The sequence below is a fragment of the Pristis pectinata genome, chromosome X, assembly GCF_009764475.1.
Source record: "Pristis pectinata isolate sPriPec2 chromosome X, sPriPec2.1.pri, whole genome shotgun sequence".
In the NCBI taxonomy this organism is placed as follows: domain Eukaryota; kingdom Metazoa; phylum Chordata; class Chondrichthyes; order Rhinopristiformes; family Pristidae; genus Pristis; species Pristis pectinata.
This window is the reverse complement of record NC_067450.1, coordinates 4,720,501-4,747,827: the sequence shown is the minus strand read 5'-3', so window position 1 is coordinate 4,747,827 and position 27,327 is coordinate 4,720,501. Positions and strand designations below refer to the sequence as shown.

The 27,327-nt window shown below is 50.3% G+C and overlaps 1 protein-coding gene across 14 annotated transcripts in view; it reads right to left on the bottom strand.

Annotated features, from left to right (window-relative positions):
* Nucleotides 1–3,873: 3,873 nt before the first annotated feature.
* Nucleotides 3,874–27,327, bottom strand: part of LOC127567065 (tensin-2-like) — a 190,163-nt gene continuing 166,709 nt past the window's right edge. For all 14 annotated transcript variants that reach the window (XM_052009740.1, XM_052009741.1, XM_052009743.1 and 11 more), the window contains 9 exons: nt 27,136–27,222; nt 25,029–25,160; nt 23,551–23,643; nt 22,019–22,096; nt 16,050–16,127; nt 15,081–15,249; nt 14,059–14,127; nt 12,863–12,892; nt 3,874–10,444 (listed from right to left, as the gene is read on the bottom strand). In XM_052009740.1, the coding sequence (XP_051865700.1) occupies nt 10,303–10,444; nt 12,863–12,892; nt 14,059–14,127; nt 15,081–15,249; nt 16,050–16,127; nt 22,019–22,096; nt 23,551–23,643; nt 25,029–25,160; nt 27,136–27,222 (878 nt within the window). In that variant the 3' untranslated portion in view covers nt 3,874–10,302. The remainder of the gene's footprint in view (nt 10,445–12,862; nt 12,893–14,058; nt 14,128–15,080; nt 15,250–16,049; nt 16,128–22,018; nt 22,097–23,550; nt 23,644–25,028; nt 25,161–27,135; nt 27,223–27,327) is intronic.

The window sequence follows — 27,327 nt, the reverse complement described above, 5'->3', positions numbered from 1 at the left end:
CTGTGTTGCCCAGCGAGCTGGTCCCATCTGCCCACGTTTGGCCCACAGCCCTCTAAACCTCTCCCATCCATGCACTTATCTAGATGGCTTTTAAACGTTGCTAGTGTACCCGCCTCAACCACTATTTCTGGCAGCTCATTCCAAATACGCACCACCCTTTGCGTGAAGAAGCTGGCCTTGATGTCCCTTTTAAATCTCTCCCCTCTGATCTTAAACCTATGCCCTCTCGCTTTTAGCACCCCCTCCCTGGGAAAAAAGATTGTGTGTTTTCACCCTGTCTATGCCCCTCATGACGTTATACACCTCTATTAGGTCACCCTCAATCTCCTATGTTCCAGGGAATAAAGTCCTGGTCTACATAACCTCTCCTTGTAACTCAGGCCCCCGAGTCCAGGCAACGTCCTGATACAGTACCGAGTACCTAGGTACAGTGAAAAAGCTTCGTTTTACATGCCATCCATACAGACCATTTCATCACATCAGTACATTGAGGTAGTACAAGGCAAAACAATGACAGAATGCAGGATATAGTGTTACAGTTACAGAGAAAGTGCAGTGCAGGCAGGCAATAAGGTGCAAGCAGCAGGTAAATGGTGATGTACGTTCCAATAACATTCACATTTAAGTACACAGAAATGAACCATTTGGGGCCTCGCCCCTGTTCCACCATTCAATAAAATGGCTGATTCACTTCAATCCCACTTTCCTGCCTGGTCTCTGGATTCCTCATTACCTGCCTTTCCTGCTACATTAACCCATCTGGTCTCACCCTACCACGGACATTCCCTCTGTTCCATCCATCCCTCCCCCGCCTTCTCTGCTACAGAAAGCGAAATTGTATTCTCTCTTCCCCAATTCTGAGGAAAGGCTTTGTACCTGAATAGCTCACTATTTCTCTCTCCACAGACGCTACATCCAGCATTTTCTGTTTTTATTAGCCTTCTATTTCCTACTGTCAAAAAATCTCGGGGACTCGCTGCTTTCCAGGGCAGAGAATCCCAAACACTCCCAACCCTCTGAAAGAAGAGATTTAGGGCACAGGAGAAGGCCATTTGACCTATCACCAGTGGAATTCCCGAGCCTCCAGCCTCTCCCTTGTCAATGTCTCTCCTAATCTCACACGTTTCAGTGAGATACAGTACCTGAACAAATCAAAACACTCTGGGAATGAGGTTCGTCCGATCAAACTTCGTGACCCGGAGAGGGGCAGGAGGCGGAGTGGTCGCTGCGTTGAAGGGAGTGGAATGAACTATGATGAGGTGGGAAGAGGTTTGTGTGCAACATGAACACCGGCATGTGTTAGTGGGGCCAAATGACAAATTTGCATGGTGGAAATACTAGATTTTTGTTTTTGAAGTGTGTTTATTGCATTTTAGGCATAGGAATTAACCAGTCACCTCCCATTTTTTGTTTTGCCGGGGTCACCTTAGCAAGGAATCCTGTTCCTCCAAAACTGTCCTGGGCTGAATCATTGTTCACCATAAGTTTCGTGTCTCCCCTGAAGTTGGCGGACCGCTGATCGGAGCTCGGCGTTCGTGGATTCCTGTGCAGGGATCACATGCATCCAGCAACGACGCGAAACCGCTCTTTACTGGAACAAAGGTGAACCTAACACAATGATCCACGGGCATTAACTTTTTAAAAAAACATTTTTGCCCATTGAAACACAGAATGTAAAACAACCAGTTTCAAAGGTGTGCTGTGCTCTCAATTCGTGACATTTCAAATAGTTGTAGCTCTTATTATATGCTTACTGTGTTATTTTCCTGTAAACTACCGTGGAACTTACAAGGTGAGACATCAGGTTGAACTGGGAGAACAGGGTGTCCCGTCCAATACTATCCTGGATCTGTTATTGTCATGACTCTGAACTTTTTTTTATCTCGAGAGTCGACTCTTCCAATGGCCAGCTTCCCACACTCCTCCCACGGTCAACTTGAGGCCGCCCCGAAACCTTACTGTCCGTGTTCTAACTCACTCCTGGCCCAGCAACATCTTCATGTTAAACTTCTCCTCGATTTCAACCTCCCCGTGACCATTTTAGGATCGGTGCGCACAGCTTAACAGGAGCATTTTGAAATTGGCCTGAGCACGGGGGAAACCACTTTATTTTTCCTGCAGAATTTGCCACCTTTGGATCCAACTCTGGGTTCACACCCAGCCCTGTTTTACTCTCCGCTGAAGCGAGTGCCGCACTGGATTTATTCCGTCAGCGTGGACACGGTTGTCCGGGGCGGTCCAGACTATACTGGAGAACGATCACTGGTTTTCACGGCGACAGTTCCCGAGCAACGGCTCAGAAGCTGCACCCACACAGACCCTCCACGGGTGCACGCCTGGAGGTTTTCTCCCGTCCTCTTCATTCCCATCCCATCCCCATTGTGCCTTCACCTCCAATCATGAGTCCAAAATCCCAGGTCACATTTCCAATCCCCATTACCCTCCGGCCCAAACTGTCCCGCTACACCACCCACCGACGGCATTACCTGCAATCTGTTACCTAGTACACCATAACATTTCACTGGTAGGTCCCCCGCGCAGCTCTGCATTAACGTGCATTCTCGGCTGCTGTGGAATTTATATCTCTCGGAGTTTTACCGCGTACGATTCTGCAGATACCGATCACGTTTCGCACATGAATTCGGATGCCAGGTCCCAGATGGAGCCTGCTGGTCTGAGTGGAAGTGGATGAGGACAGGATTGGGCTTGGACGTAACAACCTTTGCGCTCTTTCAAATGCTGCCAGAATTGGATTCATTCCTCATTATTCTGACTTTTACCAGCTGCGGGAAATGGCAAAATAGCCACTTCAGAATGTGCGCCCATCTTTCACTTTTACACCTGCTGTTTGTTTCCAGTTGGCCAACTGGGGTAAAACTCTGAAACAACGCAACTTTGCAGGTTTCCCCACAACTACCTTGTGCCAATAGGATTCAAGACTTTCATGAGAAGGAGTCTTCGGGCCCTATACAGGGGACGGTGGTGGTGCAGTGGTCAAGTTACTGGACTACCTGCGGAAAATGTTAGGGATGGAGAATAAACCCTGCATCTAGCAGGGAAACAGACCCTGAGGCCCACCGAGTCCATCCCATTTATACCAATCCTCCATTACTCTCACTGATTGTCCCCACATTCCCATCAACTCCCCCAGATTCTGTCACTCCCCTACACACCAGGGGCAATTCACAGTGGCCAATTAACCCACCAACCCGCATGTCGGGGGGGGGGGGGGGGGGACCCGGATGGTGGAGCTGGTTCAATGACGCTGTCGCTCGGTTACGACAGATCCGTCCCCTGCAGATCACTGTGTTCTTAGTCCTCCTGGGCTCGGGACTTCTTTTATCGTTTCAGTGTAAAGTATCTTGAGCTTCCTTTAAAGTCAAAGGAAATGTGACCTCCGGCCCCTCACACCTGCTCCGCCATTCAATATCATGGCTGATCCCGTGCCTCAAGCCCACCTGATTCTTCCATTTCCTTATTGTCCAACGGTCTATCTGCCCCAGTCTCAACAGCTGAACATTCTGTTTGGAGTCTGGCGCTGGTTTGTCTTTTGTTGTGCCTTCTCATTGATGTGGCACAGCAAAACGCTTTTTTACAATGTGTCCTCTCACGAAATATGGGAGCCGATGGCAAAGCAAGGCTCCGTTGTCCGTCCTCAATTGCCCTTGAATTTAGGAAGCCATTTCAGTAAAGGCATGTAAGAGCCGACCACATTGCTGTGGGTCTGGAGTCACATATAGGCCAGATTAGTCAAGAGAGCTTTCCTCGTTTGAACGACAAATTGGGGTTTTAATGACAATCCATGGTCATTACTATTGAAACTAATTTCTAAAAAAAATATTTGATGTAAATGCAAATCAACGTCTTTAGAAATAATTTCTAGCGACTGCTGTTTTATTAACAAATTAAATTCTGTTATACATTGCAGCACAGGAGTCCCATAAACTCTGACTTGGCACGGGAAACATTTAAACAAATTCCAACAGCATCTCACATCCTCCAGCAGGTGGCACTGCTGTAGCATTCTTCCCACTGCTGGGACAAGAAAGCAAAAAATTCTCTCAACTGCTTCAACCACTCACTATTCATTACATGGTATTGTAATCTGGGGGAAAAGAGGTGAAAACATGTCAGTTAGTGCTGGTGTTGGCATCAAAACTTGCCCGCAACTGGAGTGCATTTATAATGCCCCCCAATTGAGCCAGGGTTAAGTACATAATCTGGCTGAGCTCAACCGGGTTAAGGGTCAGCGGCGCAGACGTGATACTGCCTTGGTGCCTTGGATGTAATCCAGGATTCCCAGGTGTTCACTGAAAACCCTTGCTGGAAATGTGCTTGTGTGGACAAGGAAACTAAGGCAGAGTTATAGTTGTGGTTACGCCCATTGTCAAATAGCTTGCTGCCACGCTGGGTCAAGGCGAGTGAACAAATATTGGTCATTCGAGTCAGGAAAGTGCCTCAGGTGGAGGGTGGAGGGTGGAGGGTGGAGGGAGGAGAAGTGAAAAGACTTCTCCAGCAACAAAAGCTGTGCCCAGGTAGAACCTAAACAAAGTGGGATTTTCCTGTTTTCTTTGATAAAAATGACAAAGAGACAGTAGTTAAAGGTTTAACAAAGGAAGCCAAGGTCCAAGTTACTCTGATGAACTATGGGAGAGAGCCGTCCCACCTCTCATCCTATAATTAGTGTTACAGCTGACAAATAGTAAGGGCTCCGTGAACTCTCCAGTGGCAGTCACCACTTTCTCACCCTGTTCTTCAGCAGCTTTGCAGGTTTAAGCACAAAAAACCTAACCTGCTTCTTTGCCAATTATATCAGCAACTTTCTAAAGCCAGATTTTTTTCCTCTGTAAACCTCTGTGAATTATTCTCCTTGTTGAACTGTTAGTTCCTGCCAATTTTTAGCATCTTTTCTGCCACAGATGTGAATACCTTCACCTCTGGCTGTTAACCTTGAGCTTGCTCAGTTGCCGTTCTTGACTGAAATCTGGACATGGAATGCTTCTGTCTAATTCAATCTATGGCCATGGAGAGCGAATGAGGCGGTTCAGAGGGTCCAAGCCCTACTTTGACCCCTTGTGTGAGATGAAACCTATTCAGCAATCACAGTCTTTTCCCAACTAGAAAGCACCCACAACAATGCACATATCCATGAAGAAATTATTTTTTGAAGGGGAAATACGATAATTAGGAACTATTTTAACTGGTCCATATAAAATCGTACACTGAAAGGAAGTATAGCAACAACATCTTGCGTTTTTATAGCACCTTTAATGCAGTAAAATATCCCAAGGTGCTTCATGGGAGCAATCATCAAACAAAAACTGGCATCAAGCCACATAAGGACGGATAACCAAAAACTTAGTCAGAAGGTTTTGAGGATGGGCTTAAGTGACGAAGGGTGGGTTTGGGAGGTTTTTCCAGAGCTAAAGGCAGCTGCCAATGGTGGGAAAAGGCCTTCTTACTGTGGTGGCAACTACAGAACAGGTCCGGGCTTTGGGGCCACGTTAGTATCTGGAAAGGATCATGCACTAGGACTGGAGGGTTATAGAGTGGGAGGAGATTAAAGGGATGGGAGGGGGTGGGGTTGAGTTGATGGAAGGATTTGAAAATGAAGAGAATTTTAAGGTTGTGGCATTGCTTCATGAGGAGGTAGCGTGGGCTGGGGCGATAAGTGACCTGGACTTTCTAAAGTCAGCTGAATATCACAAGGATTGGACTCTGCCATCTCACATGAATAGCTGATGAAAAGGATCACTTCATTTCCCCTCACTCCACCCAACTTCCTCTTGAACTTCCCTGAAGGATCCAATTCATGTTAAATTCTGATGGGAAACTGGTGCTCCAACTCACATTGGCAGGCGAATCAACCAGGGAAGGCAGCATAACCAATGGAGATTTGAACACTCATCCAACATGCACACGCTTCCCACCGGATAGCTGATTAGCCAAGGAGGTGCCTCTCTGTATGTTCTGATTGAGTTCAGCACAAGATCCTGGCCAGTCCCACCTGCACCAGATGACTTCATAAAAAGCTTTGGGGAAAAGGGCAGGGGAAGATCCTTGGAGCTAAATTCAACAAGAGAAAACAAGGGGTGATCCATATATTTTGCAATGCTGTGTACTTGGAAAGCAGACACTTACACATGGCACACCCACAAAGGAATACACAGAACTCGTTCAGCTGGTGTTTGATACCACACCACATACGCAAAAGAAAATAACGGCATAAGTATAATATATTATACATTCTTGACTAAAGCTTCTTCCATAAATTCTCCATTATCAGGCAAAATAAATGTCTGAGCTATACAAATAAAACTATAGACTTTGATTAAAATATGTAATATACAGTATGTTGAAAGCTCTTCAAATATATACCTTTTTGCCACTCTGTCCAATGGGTACCTCAGCCTCACAGATTTGCAAAGTAATAGCCACCACCCCACAGGTACAGTGGGTTACAGGCGTTGCTGGACAACCATCACCTTCCCTCCCCACCTCTCGTGTAGGTTCAGTAATCGTTCAGAAGGGATAGTATCTTTTTGCGATGGGAGAAATCAGACCAGGAACTAGAAAGGCTGCTGTCTAGCTTTACGCAAAATAGAACACATGTGCAGAAGGTGAGGGGAGGTCCCAAAGAGCCATCCCCAACTCTCTCTCACTTCCTCACCACCTGTTTAGCTGGGTATAGCCAGGTGACTTGCAATAATTCCAATTTTGTTTTGTGGTGTTCACTGCCCATCCCTCCCTGACCCCCGAGCCAAGTGGCTCTGAGAGAGCAGTTAAAAGTCAACTACATTGGTGGGTCTAGAGTCAAATATACGGCAAGGATGGCAGATTTCCTTCTCTTAAGCACAGTAGCACATCAGTAGGATTTTGAGAGAATCTGGTCATTTCTAGAACACATTATAACCAGGCCATTGTACGCTAGCTTTTTATTCTAGATTTAGTTAGTGTACCTGAACTTGAATTCCCCTACTGCCATGGTGGGATTTGAACTTGTGTCTCTGAATCAATGGTTCAGGCCTCTGGGTATTTAATCACATGCTACTGTAGCCCAAATATCTCAACCTTTGCCTTGCTCATCTCATGTGGCCTCATTCTATGTGTCTAGCTCCTTGCAAGAGGCAGGCCAAGGGACTCCATTTCCAATGGTGTGGTGAGACCATGTGCACGGTCAGGACCCACATCCACTGTGCCCAACAACTGGCTGGCCCTCAGTCGGGCTGCCAATCCGAGACTGTTCGGAACCCAGAATTACATTGCCGGGGGATGTGCTACAAATATCCCCTCTCACCATTTCCGATTCCACCAGCCACCTCAACCTTCCTCCTCCCCAGGCAGAAACAAGGAAAAGCGACATTGCCAGCAAGGCCCTGGTAGTTCTTAGATGGAGCTCCAATCTTGAATAATCTGTGAAGCCAAACTTGTTTGAATATATTGTTAAACATAAAGGTTACAACACATTTAGCAGTGACTCATTGACATTTTGTGACTGTTTATCATCATAATATTGAAATCTCTTGGATTAATAGTTTTGACGTGTCTATATCTGAAAAACAACATAAAAAATATACTTTTCTTCACCGAAATGAATGCTTGTGATTCCTCCTTTCATTTGAGCACGTAACCAGAAGGCCATTCACAAACACATTAGTTTGAAAGACAAATCTCCACACTACAGGCATGAGGACTTGTGTAAAAAATGGCTGTGTAGAGTGCTTTAGTTTTGGGCAAGGGCTCTCTGAGCTACATCCACACTCACCATCAAAAGCAGCTGAAAACCCTTCCCTTCGACCATCCATTGTTGGTCCCTTAGCCCCCTTGGTTTCCTTAAAAGACCTATTACATATGTGCTCAGTGACAAGCCATTGATGTCTGGTATTGGAGGGTTGACTTATGTTTGTGGCAACCTTTCACTAGCCCTGTTGTAAGCTGTAGTGGAAAAAAATTGCATTCCTACAGCACCTTCCACAACCTCAAGATGTCCTAAAGCATTTTACAATGCATGAAACATCTTCTGAAGTGAAATGTGCCACTTAATTTGCACACAGCAAGATCCTACAATCTGCAGTGCAATAATGACCAGGTCATTGATTTTACTGGTGTTGGCCAAGATTTTGCACTTGTCCAAATTTTCCAAAAGTCTGGAGGGATAGCCACATGTTCAGCCAGAAACTCATAATCCAGCCACTTGACGGAAATAACATTTCAACACTAATCCGTTTCCAAGGCTCTCTCGGTTACGTGCCCCAATAAGATACATTGGCATATTTAATAAGCACAGCAGAAACGATCACATTAATTCACCATTTGTCAGGTGTTGTGACTCTACTCTGAGATCACATAATAGCCAATCTTTGTCACCAACACATTCATATACACAACACAATATATTACATACACACACTATATATTATATATCCAGGAGCCTGGTGCTGAGCTGTCACTGTTCACTACTAGCTCCATGGTTCCTGCTTACATTATAGTAGAGACCCAGGCCATTTATACTAGCATTACAAAGGCAAATGAGTGCTTCTCTAGGCCAGCTCATTAGATCCAAACAACTCAATGCAATGTTAGTCAAGGCTGATTCACAGAGCACAAGAGTTCAGAGATGAGAGCCTGATATGCAGAAGGGCTGCAGGGTACGTGAGGTGCCAAATTCCATTTTGTTCCCCTTCTACAGTCAGATGATGGGGTTAAGAGGATAGGGTGGGGCAGGAGCTATGTTCTAAGGGTCCCAAGGTGAAATCAGCTCGGGAAGCCACAGCACAAAAACTGTCCATCACCCAATGATGCATTCAGGACGGTTGCTGGGAGAGATGGAAAGCCGTCACCCCAGTGGTAATTGGGGTGAGGGTAGATGTTACTGAATGAAGAACGGCTTACCACACTGCTGCACTTACTAACGCACACCTAACTTTCTCAGGGACCATCAGCCTGACAGAATGTCACACAGAGCTTGTGGCAGGGTCAGACTGAGCCGACTGTTTGGGTGTATTGATATAAAAACCAAGCAGGCCATGGGCAGGGGCTCAAAGATGACCCTGAAGATGCAGCAGGGCAGAGGCAGTGCAAGGGAATTCAGGACGAATGCAGTGAGATCCTGGGGGACCACTGGCCAACATTTGGGAGTGATCCAGAAGGAAACACTGAAGATGCCTTGAATCTGACATACGACAGTGATAATAAACCTGATTCTGAAACAGAAAATGCTGTAGAGCTTGCTGTCGTTTCAGCTTCCTCCACTCTTTAATTAGCCTATTTTCTGAGCAAACTGAGTTTGTCTGCTGTTTCAAACGTGCTGGCTGTGAGTCTGGACACACACCCTAGCCCAGGTCCAATTCACTCTGATACGAGAACTGGCTTGTGACCAGCCTGACCTGTTCTGGTATCAGACTGTTCATTCTATCATTCAATAAAATGAAGCTTTGGCGAGTTAAGCTGCACTATAGTTGCTGGTAAGGAATCCCAAATCCATCGCACTTCATCTTCAGGTACATCCAACTGAGTTATCACCAGCTTTATTCTCCCGACAGCTTTCATTGAAAGCCTTGATAAATGTCAGACCAACATTACACTTTCGTTGTCAGACTGATACTACAGTTAGACCTGCTCTGAACTGGGTAGCCTTATGATCAAAGACCAGTGCAGTATGACATTCTACTATAGAGGATGGTGGTGCCTTTAGACTCCAGCAGTACCAGATACTCTGAAAACTTCACACGTGAGTTCTTGCTTTCACAAACCTAGATCTAACATTGGTCCCAATTCGTCTCAATATTCACCCACCACCCTTTAATCATCCCACAGCCCCTTTCCTCCTTGCTTAGTCCCCCACCTACACATTTTGCACGTACTCTTTGTATTATTCACATGCGATGTCACTCAATGATCAAGTCTGCAGGGCTCCCTTTTACATGGGCAGTTACAATGAGAATCCTCAGCAAAGCGCAATGCAGGCAGTGTGCAGAACGATCAACCTAACTCACCACGATTGAATTCACCCTCTTGGGAGGACTAGGCTGTGAGGGAGCGAGGCCCTACTTAACACTGTCACTTCACAAAGTGGAGCCATCAAACCCGAGTTGAGATTAAAAGGAATCTCATGCAATCTTAATATCTACATCGAGGCTAGAACAAGTTGATCTTAAACAGAGAGAAAGAATTGTTTCTAAGGGGAACACTGATGTTTCTAAAGAAGCTTGTTCCTTTGGGTGACATAGGAGGAGCTAGCTATCCTTCTTGCCTGGCCAGTTGACCCCTTTGGTTTGTCTTTGAATGCAGCAATTCCTGGACTCATCTCTTCTGTGGCCCGAGCATGACTTTGGTGATGAAGTTCACTATGGCGGATGCCGGTTGCTCTGGGTCGAGTTCGGCAAAAAGATGGCAGACGTTGTCGGACGTGCTTCCCTGCTTCTTTGCCACAAAACCAAACATTCTGCAAGAGAGGGAAAGAGAAACAAAAGGAGCTTGAAATACCATGCTCAACACTTACACACCATTACTTTGAAGATCACTGTAAGACATTCCTTTGTCTCACAGCACCAGAGACCCGGGTTCAATCCCGACCTCTGGTGCTGTCTGTGTGGAGTTTGCACATTCTCCCTGTGACTGCGTGTGACTCCTGGTGCTCTGGTTTCCTCCCACATCCCAAAGACGTGCAGGTTGGTAGGTTAATTGGCTGCTGTAATTGCCCCGAGTGTGTGGGTGAGTGGTAGAATATGGGGGGAGTCAATGGGAATGTGGGGAGAGTGGGATTAATGCAGGATTAATCTAAACGGGTGGTCGATGGTTGGCATGACTCAGTGGGCCGAAGGGCCTGTTTCTTTGTTGTACCTCTCTATGATAATATTGCCCTATGACTCTAGATCTGAGTGAAAATTCTGAGCCACTTTCATTGGCAGAGGAGGTCTCTGTGGATCACGCAGGGAGAATTCCCTTCAAGAGCTGAGGAGATGGTGGAGCTGCCTTAACTTTGCAAAACTGCAGCATCTTTGCATGCGTGCTAAAGTGTCAACTGTGCAGAGGGAACAGCGGAAATCAGCACCCACTCTGGATGCCTCCCTCTCCCCCAGCATCTTCCCCACTGCCACCAGACACTACTCAGTGTCAGGTCTCAGAAACTCTGGCCAGCCGGCTGAGGTGCTGGGAGTCTGCAGCCTCCCCCTCAGGATGCCAGCAGAGAAGGCAGCAAATGATACTCTTAATACTAAAGCAAAATCCTGCATGGACTGAAAATCTGAGCTAAAAATGGGAAATACTCAGCAGGTCAGGCAGTATCTGTGGAGAGAGTTAATGTTTCAGGCTGATGTACTTTCATCAGAACTGGGAAACGATGGAGATGAAATTGGTTTTATTGTTAAGAGAAGGGGGAGCGGTGGAGAGAACACAGGGAATGTCTGTGATAGGGTGGGGAATGGGAGAGACACAAGTGGTGGTGGTGCAAGGCAAAGGGGACAAGTAAGAGACGGGTGAAGACACGAAAGATGGGTCCAGAGCAGGTGCAATTGGGAACCAGAATTATTGTTGGAAAGGGTTGAAATGGTATTGACTCCAGTAGGAAGATGTGGTGCTGTTCCTCAAGTTTACATTGAGCTTCACTGAAATAGTGCAGGAGCCAAAGACCAAGAGGTTTTGGTGGAGAATTAAAGTGAGAGGTAACCAGAACCCCAAGGTCACACCTGAAAATTATCTTAAAGAATGCTTTGAATATTACACAGCAGTTTTGAAAACCCCTGAATGTTTGGGCCCCAGTGTGGCTCAGTGGCCGGGAGTTCACACATGCTGGAGTCTGGAAAAGGTTGTGGGTGGATGGGGCCCATTTCAACGGCTGCAGGGGACTCACTGGCCAAAATGATCAACTTGCTGTTGGACAAGGGACAGGGTTTCCAGGGGTACGTTTCATCCAGGACATCAGGCCTCCTGGAACGATCGAGGACCCAATGCTGACTCCACTTGGGGTTCAACTTGCAGGTGAGCAAACCCTCAGGTTTGCCAGTGAGGCAAGAAGCTGCAGCTTTAACAGATTCCTGCCACATCTCTGGGCCTCAGTCTTCTTCAGCGGCACACCCTAGGCTGGGTGTGTAGGAAAACTGGCACTGGGGAAGTGGCCCTTTTCCCTCGCTGTCCTATTACCCTCTCCTGCCCACCTCACCCCAGCCAATACTGACTACATGGCTCAGGTCACGAGCTTGACAAGCAGAGACACACAGCTGTCAAGTGCAGGATATATAGCACAGTGGCGCAGTCACAGACATATGGTCCAGAGGACTGCATTCACATTCCAGAGGCACAAATTAAAATTCACAGCACAAAAGGAGTCCATCCTGTTCGTGCCAGCTGAAAATGGAGCTTTTTACATAGATCCAATGTTCCATTTCTTGGTTCTTAGCCTAGTATGTTGCAGCTTATCTGGGTAAAATTTAAGTTCAGTTAATTAAATAAATCTGGAATAAAAAGTTAGCACCAGGAAGGATGACCATAAAACTACCGCATTACTGTTGTAAACCTTAACTGCCCTCAAAAATGGCTCAGTGGACAGTGGGGAAAGTCCACAGTTTAAAACCCCTGCTGGGCTTGGACAGGATGGGGCTCCTTTTGTGCTGGCAGCTGTGGGAAAACCCCTCACAGGGAAATTATGAAAAAGAAATTCAGTGTCATGCAATACAGCATGAATCTTGTACATGAAAGGAAGCTGCTGTCTTGCAAGTATGAATATATGTTATATACTGCAAAATTCATGAAAAACTATCATTTTGAGAGAGAAAAACTAGGGATGGGCAATTAATGCTGACCACATCCCATGAATGAATGGAAAACCCCACCATTCTCCCCACAACTCCCCAAAATCACTTACTTTGATGTTGTGCCGTCTGGGTTAGTCCACCTGAAAACAAAGGAGGAAACTCAATGTGGGTGTGAGTGAGTGAGTGAAAACACAGCCACAGACCTGGCACTAGAGGACTGGCATTCACTTGATAAACAGAAAGAGTGTTTTCCAAAGTGGGTTGAAATCTTGTGTTTTCCCATTTTGCCATACAAAAACTAAAATCATCAGCCATTTCTCCACAAAATTGTTAAAATAAACGTTCCTGGATTGTAGAATCAGGTGTGAGAAACCCCAGGACCCAGCGGACAGGCACTAATTTATTGAAGGCAAGATTCAGAACTGAGGGAATAATTCTGAAACAGTAGTCTGTGCAAGGCCAGGCTGCTAAAATAACTGCCAACAATTTGCCCTCTCGTGTACAAAACATCTGGTGTGAAGTTCCTTGAGATTTATCAAGTAACACCTCAAAAGCTGAGCTACAGGGAAAGTTATCAGGACAGATCGCCAAAGGCTTGGTTAAAGAGATCGGTTTTCGGGAACATCTTAGAGGAAAGAGACTGGGAGGTTTAGGGAGGGAATTCCAGAGTTAGGGCCCAGGCAGCTGGAGGCATGGCTGCAAGAGACCAGAGTTGGAGGAGTGCAGCAATCTAGAAGGCTTCCAGGAGCTGGAAGAAATTACAGAGATAGTAGTGGGTGGGTGGCGAGTCCATGGAGAGATTTGGAAAGGATGGGGATTTTAAAACCAAGTCATTGTTGGAGTGGGAGGCGATATAAGCACAAACATGACAAGTGGATGCAATGTGGAGTGAATTAAGAGTATGGATTAACACCTGCCCAATGGGTTAAGTACATCCCCAAATTCTGTTCACATTGCGTATGGCAATGTGAGACCCATAGCTTCAGTGTAGCATGAGCTGAACTGGAAACAAGAAAACCTCTTGAATATTATGGACTGCTTGAAAAGTTGTCAATTAACCCTTGATACAAGGGGTATGGGGGCTTGGGGTGGGGGTTGGTCAGGGTACGTCCCTATCCTTTGTCTGACGAGATTCTCAATGGGTGCCATCACTGGATCTACACTGAGTGCAAACTTTTACAGAGATACGGTGTGACAGTCGCAGGACAGATTCTGACGCTTACCTGCTTGCTGCCTAAGTTACTCAAGTTTATGTCCAAAGTCTCTGAGGTAGAGTAAAGATAACACTGGCTAAGGGTGAAGTTACCTTCTGTCCTGGGGGCCCAGGTTGCAGAACGTTACAGTGTTGACTGGGTAATGACGTCTGAAAAAAATCCTGTTGATCACGAAAGAAAAGGACATGTTTAGAAAAGTGGAGAGTTTGGGGGTTTATGCACTTTTGTTTCAAACTCTGCTGTGAAGTCCAGTCTTTATACAAGCAGAGCACACTGAGCAAAGCCACCACCATCTCCACTACAGATTTTGCTTCGAATAGCTTTCTACTAGATGTATTCCGAGATTTTAACATTATTCACCATCACTTTTTAAACTGAAATTGCTTTGGAAACGGACAGATTTTGCCAATTTGACAAATTTGCCTGAATCTCGCTGGTTAATGTGAATCCCTAAAGATCTGGTTGGGAGCCGGCAACACCAGTGTCCGGTGTTGTCTGAATGATGGCTTCTCCTCAAGAAGTTACCAGCAGGGAATTGAAGGACACGAGTAAACTGAATGCGGATCATCGTTTATTTTTCAGTCCCATATCTTAAAGAAAGAATTGCATTTTAATTGCAACTTTCACAAGATCAGAACGCCCCCAAAGTGCTTTACAGGCAATGAAGCAGCAGTGAAGTGTGTTTGCTGTTGTAATGCAGGAAAAACAGCAGTCAATTTGTGCACAGGAAGCTCCCAAACACAACAGTTTGATTCTGGCCATGTTGATGATTATTGGTGATGTTGAGGGATAGATATTGCCCTGCACACTGGGGAGAACTCAGCTGCTCTTCTTCAAAATAGTGCCTTTGTATCTTTTACACCCACCTGAGAGAGCAGACAGGGCCTCAGTTTAAGGCCTCACTTGCAATATAACATCAAATGGTAAATTTGAAAGCTATGTTAAGCCGGTTTCTGGGGAATGCCTTGAGACACCTTATTACAGAAAATGGAAGATGTTGCTGACCGCATCCCAGCATTTCCAAATTAATAAATTAAAGGGGCCTGGGCCACTACAATTTTGCAGCAGGACATTAGAATAGCCTATGTTTCTGGTAATACTGTTTTGGCCTTACTTTCGTTGGCTGTCGGTTAGGGTGATGCCCTGCACTGAGACTTTGAAGTGGACCATGGTGGCGGTAGGCCGAGGCTTCATCGCAAAGGTCTGCATGGTTGCTTTGGCGACTGCCTGTGGGCCAGTGAGCGACTCTGTCTCCACTGAGTTGATATACAGCACGTTGCAAGCTGAAAAGAGGAAACAAAGATTGATACTGCACAGCTCAAACTCCAATGCAAAACATCCTGGAGAATTCCTAAGAGTAAAGAAATTAAAAACTGTTGCAAGCAAGCATGTCCAATCAGTGCTCTGATGAGGCATTAATGACTGTCCCCCATGCTAATACAATCACCACAATTTAATCATCAGCCTATTAATGAAACAAAGTCCTTCCACAATGAATGTAAGAGGATGTCTATCTGTCAACAATCAATCATTCAACATGGATGGAGGCTGCTTAACCCATGCACCGTTTTTTTTTTGGAAGTCCTACCCAGTTAGTCTCACTCCTCTGCTCTCAATGAAACCATTAGACTGAACCCATTTGATTCACCAGCATCCTGCTGGGAAGGAGACCCACTACCTTTACCTAGTCTGGTCTGTAGGTGACTCCAGACCTACCAATGAAGTTGACTCTTAATTGCCTTCTCAGTTCAGGGGCAATTAGGGATGGAAGGTAAATGCTGGCGCTGCCAACGATGACAATGTTGGGTGTATAAGTAAGAAGCCTGGTTCATTTTTGGAAGTTCCCGTTGAATCTGCTTTCACTATTAACCTCAGGTGGCACATTGCAGACCACAACATGTTGCAATAAAAAATCTCATCCTGCCCTGCAGATCAGTGTCAGCGTGGATGCCACCACCCCACATTCCAAGAACTCGGCTCCTGGCCAGACCTCGGGTTGGGATAGAATGCAACGTTCCGTCAGCCGAGCAGCGGTGAGCTGGTGTGAACCTCAGGCACGGAGGCCTAGAGCTGCAGCCCTCACCTGCTCCCTGTTTAAGCAATTCAGCAGCAGTACTGGTGTTGCCAGGGACAACGCTGTCCAGGGTTTCATCCATGGGATCTGCAGGAGAAAGGCAGAATGTATCAGATAGGCTGTCAGCGAGAGCTGCGGTAGTCTGTGGGAGAGGGGTGGGAGAGAGGATTGGAGGGGAGGGTGGGAGTGGGATGGGAGGGAGGGGGATGAAGGGGAGGAAGAGCAAAGGGAACGGGAGAGAGGAAGGAGAGTGGAGGGGAGGGGAGGGGAGAGGAAGGAGAGTGGAGGGGAGGGGAGGGGAGGGGAAGGATAGTGGAGGGGAGGGGAGGGGAGGGGAAGGATAGTGGAGGGGAGGGGAGGGGAAGGATAGTGGAGGGGAGGGGAGGGAGAGAGGAAGGAGAGTGGAGGGGAGGGGAGGGGAGGGGAAGGATAGTGGAGGGGAGGGGAGGGGAGGGGAAGGATAGTGGAGGGGAGGGGAGGGGAGGGGAAGGATAGTGGAGGGGAGGGGAGGGGGAGGATAGTGGAGGGGAGGGGAGGGGAGGGGGAGGATAGTGGAGGGGAGGGGAGGGGAAGGATAGTGGAGGGGAGGGGAGGGGAGGGGAAGGATAGTGGAGGGGAGGGGAGGGGAAGGATAGTGGAGGGGAGGGGAGGGGGAGGGGAAAGATAGTGGAGGGGAGGGGAGGGGGAGGATAGTGGAGGGGAGGGGAGGGGAGGGGAAGAATAGTGGAGGGGAGGGGAGGGGGAGGGGGAGGATAGTGGAGGGGAGGGGGAGGGGAAGGATAGTGGAGGGGAGGGGAGGGGAGGGGAAGGATAGTGGAGGGGAGGGGAGGGGAAGGATAGTGGAGGGGAGGGGCGGGGAGGGGAAGGAGAGTGGAGGGGAGGGGAGGGGAGGGGAAGGATAGTGGAGGGGAGGGGAGGGGAGGGGAAGGATAGTGGAGGGGAGGGGAGGGGAGGGGAAGGATAGTGGAGGGGAGGGGAGGGGAGGGGAAGGATAGTGGAGGGGAGGGGAAGGATAGTGGAGGGGAGGGGAGGGGAGGGGAAGGATAGTGGAGGGGAGGGGAGGGGAAGGATAGTGGAGGGGCGGGGAGGGGAAGGATAGTGGAGGGGAGGGGAGGGGAAGGATAGTGGAGGGGAGGGGAGGGGAAGGATAGTGGAGGGGCGGGGAGGGGAAGGATAGTGGAGGGGAGGGGAGGGGAGGGGAAGGATAGTGGAGGGGAGGGGAGGGGAGGGGAAGGATAGTGGAGGGGGAGGGGAGGGGAAAGGATAGTGGAGGGGAGGGAGGGGAAGGATAGTGGAGGGGAGGGGAGGGGAAGGATAGTGGAGGGGAGGGGCGGGGAGGGGAAGGATAGTGGAGGGGAGGGGAGGGGAGGGGAAGGATAGTGGAGGGGAGGGGAGGGGAGGGGAAGGATAGTGGAGGGGAGGGGAGGGGAAGGATAGTGGAGGGGAGGGGAGGGGAAGGATAGTGGAGGGGAGGGGGAGGGGAAGGATAGTGGAGGGGAGGGGCGGGGAGGGGAAGGATAGTGGAGGGGAGGGGAGGGGAGGGAAGGATAGTGGAGGGGAGGGGAGGGGAAGGATAGTGGAGGGGAGGGGAGGGGAAGGATAGTGGAGGGGAGGGGAGGGGAAGGATAGTGGAGGGGAGGGGAGGGGAAGGATAGTGGAGGGGAGGGGAGGGGAAGGATAGTGGAGGGGAGGGGGGAGGGGAAGGATAGTGGAGGGGAGGGAGGGGAGGGGAAGGATAGTGGAGGGGAGGGGAGGGGAGGGGAAGGATAGTGGAGGGAGGGGAGGGGAGGGGAAGGATAGTGGAGGGGAGGGGCGGGAGGGGAAGGATAGTGGAGGGGAGGGGAGGGGAGGGGAAGGATAGTGGAGGGGAGGGGAGGGAAGGATAGTGGAGGGGAGGGGAGAGGGAAGGATAGTGGAGGGGAGGGAGGGGAAGGATAGTGGAGGGAGGGGAGGGGAAGGATAGTGGAGGGGAGGGGCGGGGAGGGGAAGGAGAGTGGAGGGGAGGGGAGGGAAGGATAGGGAGGGAGGGGAGGGAGGGGAAGGATAGTGGAGGGGAGGGGAGGGGAGGGGAAGGATAGTGAGGGGAGGGGAGGGAGGGGAAGGATAGTGGAGGGGAGGGGAGGGGAGGGAAGGATAGTGGAGGGGAGGGGAGGGAGGGAAGGATAGTGGAGGGGAGGGAGGGGAAGGATAGTGGAGGGGAGGGGAGGGGAAGGATAGTGGAGGGGAGGGGAGGGGAAGGATAGTGGAGGGGAGGGGAGGGGAAGGATAGTGGAGGGGAGGGGCGGGGAGGGGAAGGATAGTGGAGGGGAGGGGAGGGGAGGGAGGGGAAGGATAGTGGAGGGGAGGGGAGGGGAGGGGAAGGATAGTGGAGGGGAGGGGAGGGGAAGGATAGTGGAGGGGAGGGGAGGGAACGATAGTGGAGGGGAGGGGAGGGGAAGGATAGTGGAGGGGAGGGAGGGGAGGGGAAGGATAGTGGAGGGGAGGGGCGGGGAGGGAAGGATAGTGGAGGGGGGGGAGGGGAAGGATAGTGGAGGGGGGTGGGGAGGGGAAGGATAGTGGAGGGGAGGGGAGGGGAAGGATAGTGGAGGGAGGGGAGGGGAAGGATAGTGGAGGGGAGGGGAGGGGAAGGATAGTGGAGGGGAGGGGAGGGGAAGGATAGTGGAGGGGAGGGGAGGGGAGGGGAAGGATAGTGGAGGGGAGGGGAGGGAGGGGAAGGATAGTGGAGGGGAGGGGAGGGGAAGGATAGTGGAGGGGAGGGAGGGGAAGGATAGTGGAGGGGAGGGGAGGGGAAGGATAAGTGGAGGGCGAGGGGAGGGGAAGGATAGTGGAGGGGAGGGGAGGGAAGATCGTGGAGGGGAGGGGAGGGGAAGGATAGTGGAGGGGAGGGGAGGGGAAGGATAGTGGAGGGGAGGGGAGGGGAAGGATAGTGGAGGGGAGGGGAGGGGAGGAAGGATAGTGGAGGGGAGGGGAGGGGAAGGATAGTGGAGGGGAGGTGAGGGAAGGATAGTGGAGGGGAGGGAGGGGGGATGGGCGGGGAAGGGGAGGGTCGGATATGGAGGAGGGGAGGAAGGATAGTGGAGGGGAGGGGAGGGGAAGGATAGTGGAGGGGAGGGGCGGGGAGGGGAAGGATAGTGGAGGGAGGGAGGGGAGGGGAAGGATAGTGGAGGGAGGGGAGGGGAGGGAAGGATAGTGGAGGGGAGGGAGGGCGAGGGGAAGGATAGTGGAGGGGAGGGAGGGAAGGAAGTGAGGGGAAGGGAGGGGAGGGGAAGGATAGTGGCGGGGAGGGGAGGGGGGGAAGGATAGTGGAGGGGAGGGGAGGGGAAGGATAGGGGAGGGGAGGGGAGGGGAAGGATAGTGGCGGGGAGGGGAGGGGAGGGGAAGGAAAGTGGAGGGGAGGGGAGGGGAGGGGAAGGATAGTGGAGGGGAGGGGAGGGGAGGGGAAGGCTAGTGGAGGGGAGGGGAGGGGAAGGATAGTGGAGGGGAGGGGAGGGGAAGGATAGTGGAGGGGAGGGGAGGGGAAGGATAGTGGAGGGGAGGGGAGGGGAAGGATAGTGGAGGGAGGGGAGGGGACGGGAAGGATAGTGGAGGTGAGGGGAGGGGAAGGATAGTGGAGGGGAGGGGAGGGGAAGGATAGTGGAGGGAGGGGAGGGGAAGGATAGTGGAGGGGAGGGGAGGGAAGGATAGTGGAGGGGAGGGGCGGGGAGGGGAAGGAGAGTGGAGGGGAGGGGAGGGGAGGGGAAGGATAGTGGAGGGGAGGGGCGGGGAGGGGAAGGAGAGTGGAGGGGAGGGGAGGGGAGGGGAAGGATAGTGGAGGGGAGGGGAGGGGAGGGGAAGGATAGTGGAGGGGAGGGGAGGGGAAGGATAGTGGAGGGGAGGGGAGGGGAGGGGAAGGATAGTGGAGGGGAGGGGAGGGGAAGGATAGTGGAGGGGAGGGGAGGGGAAGGATAGTGGAGGGGAGGGGAGGGGAAGGATAGTGGAGGGGAGGGGAGGGGAAGGATAGTGGAGGGGAGGGGAGGGGAAGGATAGTGGAGGGGAGGGGAGGGGAGGGGAAGGATAGTGGAGGGGAGGGGAGGGGAAGGATAGTGGAGGGGAGGGGAGGGGAAGGATAGTGGAGGGGAGGGGCGGGGAGGGGAAGGATAGTGGAGGGGAGGGGAGGGGAAGGATAGTGGAGGGGAGGGGAGGGGAAGGATAGTGGAGGGGAGGGGAGGGGAGGGGAAGGATAGTGGAGGGGAGGGGCGGGGAGGGGAAGGATAGTGGAGGGGAGGGGAGGGGAGGGGAAGGATAGTGGAGGGGAGGGGAGGGGAGGGGAAGGATAGTGGAGGGGAGGGGAGGGGAAGGATAGTGGAGGGGAGGGGAGGGGAGGGGAAGGATAGTGGAGGGGAGGGGAGGGGAAGGATAGTGGAGGGGAGGGGAAGGATAGTGGAGGGGAGGGGAGGGGAAGGATAGTGGAGGGGAGGGGAGGGGAGGGGAAGGATAGTGGAGGGGAGGGGCGGGGAAGGATAGTGGAGGGGAGGGGAGGGGAAGGATAGTGGAGGGGAGGGGAGGGGAAGGATAGTGGAGGGGAGGGGAGGGGAGGGAGGAAGGATAGTGGAGGGGAGGGGAGGGGAAGGATAGTGGAGGGGAGGGGAGGGGAAGGATAGTGGAGGGGAGGGGCGGGGAAGGATAGTGGAGGGGAGGGGAGGGGAGGGGAAGGATAGTGGAGGGGAGGGGAGGGGAAGGATAGTGGAGGGGAGGGGAGGGGAGGGGAAGGATAGTGGAGGGGAGGGGAGGGGAGGGGAAGGATAGTGGAGGGGAGGGGAGGGGAAGGATAGTGGAGGGGAGGGGAGGGGAGGGGAAGGATAGTGGAGGGGAGGGGAGGGGAAGGATAGTGGAGGGGAGGGGAGGGGAGGGGAAGGATAGTGGAGGGGAGGGGAGGGGAGGGGAAGGATAGTGGAGGGGAGGGGAGGGGAGGGGAAGGATAGTGGAGGGGAGGGGAGGGGAGGGGAAGGATAGTGGAGGGGAGGGGAGGGGAAGGATAGTGGAGGGGAGGGGAGGGGAAGGATAGTGGAGGGGAGGGGAGGGGAAGGATAGTGGAGTGGATAGTGGAGCCTGTTCTCCCAGGCTGGACAGTGGAATCTGGGCCAGAGAACCAGGATAAGGGATTGGACATTTCAGACAGATCAGGAAAAATGTCAACATTCAGAGGGCTGTGAATGTCTGGGGATTTCTCCTCAGAGGACTGTGTTGCTCAGTTATTGAATGTCTTCAAGGCTGAGAGTGAGTAATTTTTGGACACTAAGGAAATCAAGGGATTTGGGGATTAGGTAGGAAACTAGACGGCACAGGATCAGCCTTGATATGGAATGGTGTTCTAGGGACAGAATTCCCATCGCTAATCTTTTCCAGCCAACCAGGACTGGTTTTCCATGTATTGAGCTTGTAAGGATTGGGTCCCAATTCCTGCACTACCCTGGCTTGAGAACGATGGACTGGAATATTTAATGCTTGGACCAGGATAAATTTGGCCACTATCCTTCCAGTTAATCTCACTTGGAATCGCAGTGTCTCAATGAGATCACCTCTCAACCGCAGAGAACATCCTCAAGCTTGCCTCACGGGACAACCCCCTCATTCCCAGATGGAAACTCCTGCGCCATTGTTGAGCCCTCCACAACTAACGTCAGGGTCAGAGGAAAAGCCCTTACAGGGAGCAACTCCCACAGTAGCCCTTCTCCAGTCCCCTCAGCTGGGCCACCAATTGTGGAACACCTCAGAACCAGATTGAAATGTGAACAAGAGATAGGAGGCACCACCTCGCATCTTCCCCCCTCCCCCCTCCACCTCCCCCAATCCCGGTCTTTAGGCCTTTGGCCAGTTTTCATTTGCCAGTCCCTTCCACACACACGCCCAGAACCTGCAGTGATGTGTGTCAGGGTGACTTCATGACTTGGAAGCACTTCTGGCTTTTGGCCACACAGAAAGGATTTCAGGGTTGGTACCTTTATCCGGAATCTTCAGCTTGTAGGGCAGGGAGATGGGTGTGATAGAGTGCTGATACACCAGAGCCGACAGACTTCCTGTGGGAGATCCAAACACAAAGGCCAGTTAGTTCTCAAACCCAAGTATCTGAAGGCTCATTTAAAATAAACAGCTTTCTCATAGCAGCTCATTACATCACCAAAACAGCACTGGGGCCTCCAGCACAACACATTCACTGATAGATCCAGTAGGGAATTCAAGGAATCCTTCACCAAGAGAGTGCCGAGAGCTGGGACTTGATTGCACAGGGTGTGGCTGAGGCAAATAATGTAGAGGCATTTAAGAAAGAGCTGAATAAACACAAAGGAGAAGGAATAGGATTATATGGGGATGAGGAAAGAGGAAGGGGTGTAGGAAGAGGGTCAATTAGAGGTTAAGTACTGGCATGGACAGTTGAAGGCACAGCATCGAGGGAGTGACATACTGTGGGATGGGACAGCATTGAGGGAGTCCTGCACTGTCAGAGAGGCAGTGCTGAGGGAGCATCGCACTGTCAGAGGAGCAATGCTGCCCTGTTGGATGGCAAGCCCTGAGGTACTGCTGCACTGTCAGAGGGGCAATGCTGCCCTGCTGGAGGGCAAGTCCTGAGAGAGCGGTACCCTGTTGGAGACACAGTGCTGAGGGAGTGCTGCAGTGTCAGAGGGGCAGTGCTGAGGGACTGTCACACTGTGGGAGGGGTGTTGCAGTATAGGAGGGGTGGTACAGAGGGAGTATTGAACCGTTGGAGTGAGAGTGCTGAGGGATCCTCAGACTGTTAGTGGGCAGCATTGAAAGAATGCTGCACTGTTGGATGGGCAATGTTCCCACACTATGTTGGCGGCACCATCTTTTAGATGTGATGATAAACAAAGGCCACATCTGCCATCTCAGGTGGGTAGAAAAGATCCCATCGCCACAGTTTCCAAGTAGAGCAGGGGAGTTCTGCCCAGTGCCCAGGCCAATATTTACCCCTCATTCAACATCCCCCTGATTGAGGGTGAATAAGAACACCACGTCTGACGGTATCCCTGCCTGATACCCACATATGGATGATTTGTAGCAGGGGCATTGATCAACAACTTGCACTTGTAACAGAGCTACAATGTCTTAATGAGTTTGCTTGGAGTGATTATCAAACAGAATCTGATACTGAGGCTCATGAGAGGATATTGGGGCAGATGACCAGATGAAGCGATGGAAATCGGGAATGATCAAGAGGCAGAATTGGAAGAGGCCAGAGATCCCAGAGGGTTGAAATCCTAGCTGCTCGTGCTCAGGAACATTTTGGCTGGGCTGGTTTGCTCCAGCTTGAGGTGATTGCCCAGTGAAATGTTCAGGTTTTCTTTAATTAAATGATCCATTTGTTACTTTCATGCCAAGGCAAGGAGTCATTGTGTGATAGGACTGAACAGATTGTGCTGGTCACGCTCCTGGTCAATCTGCAGACAGTGAATAGGTTTGGGGCTTTTGGCTTTTGGTGTGAGCTTATAACCTGCCATTTCAATAAACATACCAAAGTGCGGTTCATTCTGACAGCCCTTGATCTTCACTCCCTTTGAGCCTGTTTCGATAAGGAAATGCCTGACGAGCAGTTCATTTGGGTCGCCTGTGGTAACAATGCAGAGAGTCAGGACACAAAGGTCAATACAGCTGAGGGAAGCCATTCACTCCTTCTAGTTCATCCTTACCTGGAGAGCTTGTGATTCTCAAAACCAAAATATTCCACGTTTCACATCCAAACACGGAATGTAGCTGGCTCAGAGGAGGTCTGGGAAGCACAATGTTCTCTCCATGTTAGCCATAGAATAGGTTTTAGTCCCAGCTTCAGCTCTTAAAGTCATCAATGGGGCTCTTTCACTCGGTGTTTCGGCTTCAGAATCAATTTGACTGAACTTTGGAGTTGGTTTGTGTGAGAATAGGGACTTGGGGGGGATTTGGCCTACAGTCAGAATGAGACATCCCCAACCTGTGGCTGGGATCCGGTCAGAGCTGAAAAACACTGGTCTCACTCACAGGTGCCAAACTGCATGATGCCAGCAGTAGCAGTTAAGGAGTGGAGCTCAAGTGAGATGTTAAATTCCTCTCTGAAGGGAGCGGTAACTTGAATTCCCGCTTAACTCATTTAAGTGTATGGTTTGTGCAGTTGCTCATCAGGGCCCCACCAAATGGTCGATCCACTAGGAAGCACAGCTCTGTGGGCACAAGAGCCAGTCGGAGTGTGGCAAGTGACTCACCACCTGACTCCCAAAGTCTTTCCATCATGTATAAAGTGCAGATCAGGAGTGTGATGGAATATTCTCCAATTGCCCGGATGATGCAGCCCCAACAACTCTCAAGAAGCTTAACACCATTCAGGACAAAGCAGCCTATTGATCAGCACCCATTCACCACCCTAAACACTCCCTCCCTCCACCACCGGCACACAGTGGCTGCAGTGTGCACCATCTACAAAATACACTGCAGTTACTCACCCAGGCTGCTCTGAGAACGCCTCCCAAATCCATGACCTCTACCACTGAGAGAGACAAGGGCAGTAGGTGCAGGGGACACCACCAGCTGCAGGTTCCCCTCCAAGTCACACACCATCCTGACTTGGAAATACATTGCTGAGCCTTCAGCATCATTGTATCTGAATCCCAGAACTCCCTCCCCAAATAGCACTGCAAGGGTATCTTCACCAGAAGGACTGTAGCGGTTCAAGAAGTCAGCTCACCATGACCTTCTCAAGGTCAATTACAGATGGGCTGTAAGTGCTGGACTTGCCAGTGATGCCCACATCCCAAAAAATGAATTAAAAATTGTGGATGAATGAGCACGTGTAAGCTCACAAACGTGATGCATTCAACCTGGAAATCCTGGTTGTTTGAAGAAACCCCAGCAGCAGTAATCCAGCTCTTGGCTTCAGACTGGACCTGTGGCACTCACTGCGCACTAAACACATCCAAAACATCAGTGCCCAAATCGAGACCCTGATGGCTTTGTACAACCTACCTTTACCGCTGTGAGAGCTGAAGTTCGCTGGAGGCGTCACCACTTTGAGGGCAAGGCCATAGGCCCCCTGGAATGAATTGCTGTCCCGAATCAGGAACGAGCCAGGCTCCCGGTCTTTCAGAAGGGCAATGGCTGCAATTAGAAGAGCCTGAATAAGTAGACGTCCGTGCCCATTTTATACAAAGTGAGTTAGATTTTTCCATTACCATCATCAGCTGTGGTCGGTCTACAGTGAGTGATCTGTTCAGTCACAAAGCTGTGTGCCGCCCTGGGTCACATCCTGCTCACCGCTCCCTCGCGGTGAGAGTGAAACAGACAAATGGGAGGGGACTGGATGAGAGTGGATGGAGGGGATAGGAAAGGATTAGATAAGGCAGGAGGGGCTTAGAGTGAATATAGAGAGGACTGAATCAGAGGAGAACAGAAGGCAGCACACTGGATCGGAGCACAGAGGGCTGGAGTGGACTGCTCAAGAACCTGCCTCTTTTCCAGTTCCACTGAAGTTAATGGAACAAGAACCAGGCATGTTTGCCTCCAGGCCACCTGGTGCCTGAGTGGTTCACCACCCCTGCCATTTTACCTGGCTCTTTTCTAAGTGTCACTAGCCTTGATAAAATTGAGGGAGAGAAGGGCTGTGCTGGAAAAAGATGCTAGAGATTGCTAAGTGCCTCTCAGTGAAGTTTATGCAGATCATGAACCATCCCACCTCCTCCTCTCAACTCCTCCCTTTGCAACCTGTCGACAGGCTGGTTTAGAATAGGTTAAAAATATCGACAGGACTTTCGTTGTTATCTATGGCACTGTGTCCAGAATGGTTTGTTCCCATCTCCATGACGACACAAACTAAATAGTCCGTTCCCACCAGGCTATTTTTGAAAGAAAAGACCTCGGTGTCAGAACAACAGGAAGTTGCTGCCAATCTCTGCTTGGAATGTAATGAAGAAACTACTTCAGGTTGCTGAGCTTGGTTAAGTCGTTATTTACAGACAAAGGCAATGTCCCAAAATGCACGCTTAACAGAGGAGGTCACCCACACAAAGCACCCATGACTGGCAGAAGGTGCGCGGTGCAGGTCCTCGTCCCATGCTAACACTTAGCACTTGATTTAAGTGTGATTCCTGCACAAGGTTCCCTTTGGAGTCTGCGCACTATAAAAAGAATCAACCACAGCTAGTAGAGCCGCTGCCTCACAGCTCCAGAGTGTTGGATTTGATCCCGACCTCCAGTGCTGTCTGTGTGGAGTTTGCATGTTCTCCCTGTGACTGCATGGGTTTCCTCCCAAATCCAAAGACGTGCAGGTCGGTGGGTTAGTTGGCTGCTGTAAATTGCCCCTAGTGTGTGGGTGACGGGTACAATTTAGGGGGAGCTGATGGGAATGTGGGGAGAATAAAATGGGATTAGTGTAAATAGGTGATTGATGCTTGGCACAGACTCAATGGGCCAAAAGGCCTGTTTCCATCCTGTGTGATTCTATGACTCTATGGTGCAGCATAAGGAGGTGGCTCTATGTCATACACTGTTGGCTGAAAACACAACAGGATACCAGTCTATAATTCCTAGCATTTATTGCTCTTCCAATTATACCCCTGAACTGAGTGATTTTTCAAACAGAAGGCTTACAATCAACCACATTGGTGATGTGGAGTCACATATAGGCTAGACTGAGTAAGGATGAGATTATCTTTCCTGAAGAATATTAGTGAACCAGATGTTTTGTTTTACATTAATACAGTCAGTTTCATGATGACAGTTACTCAGACTACATTTCATTTAGTTTATTTAATTACATTTAAAGTCCCCAGCTACCAAGGTGGGACTTGAACCCATACTTCCAGATTTTTGGTTTAGGTGGATGTATTACTAAGCCAGTAATTCCTAACCACTATGCAACCATACCCCATCGGTTAAATGGCTCCATCCCTTCAACCTCTGTCTCCAAGGACCAGGACTACCACAGGAACATGGAATTCCAACCTTTCTCTCACCACCCCTAGCACCATCGGGTAAGAAATTACAAACAACAGGATTGGGTGGGAATGTCTGAGTCCCTTTCAATCATATTGCCAAATATATACTATAGAACGGGGGATCCGCCATCAAAATTCACCTTGGTCCCTGGAGATGTTTGGCTTGTACCAAAACTTAGATGTGTCCTGGACAAACTTGGCACTGATATGGCTTTCCTGATGTCCATCTGCAGGGAACAAAAATGGCAAAGGTTCAACATCTTGAAACAGAGTAGCCCCCTCGTTTACTGCCTTGTGTTCAGAGCCCAGCAGAGAGGAAGGGACAAAAAGAC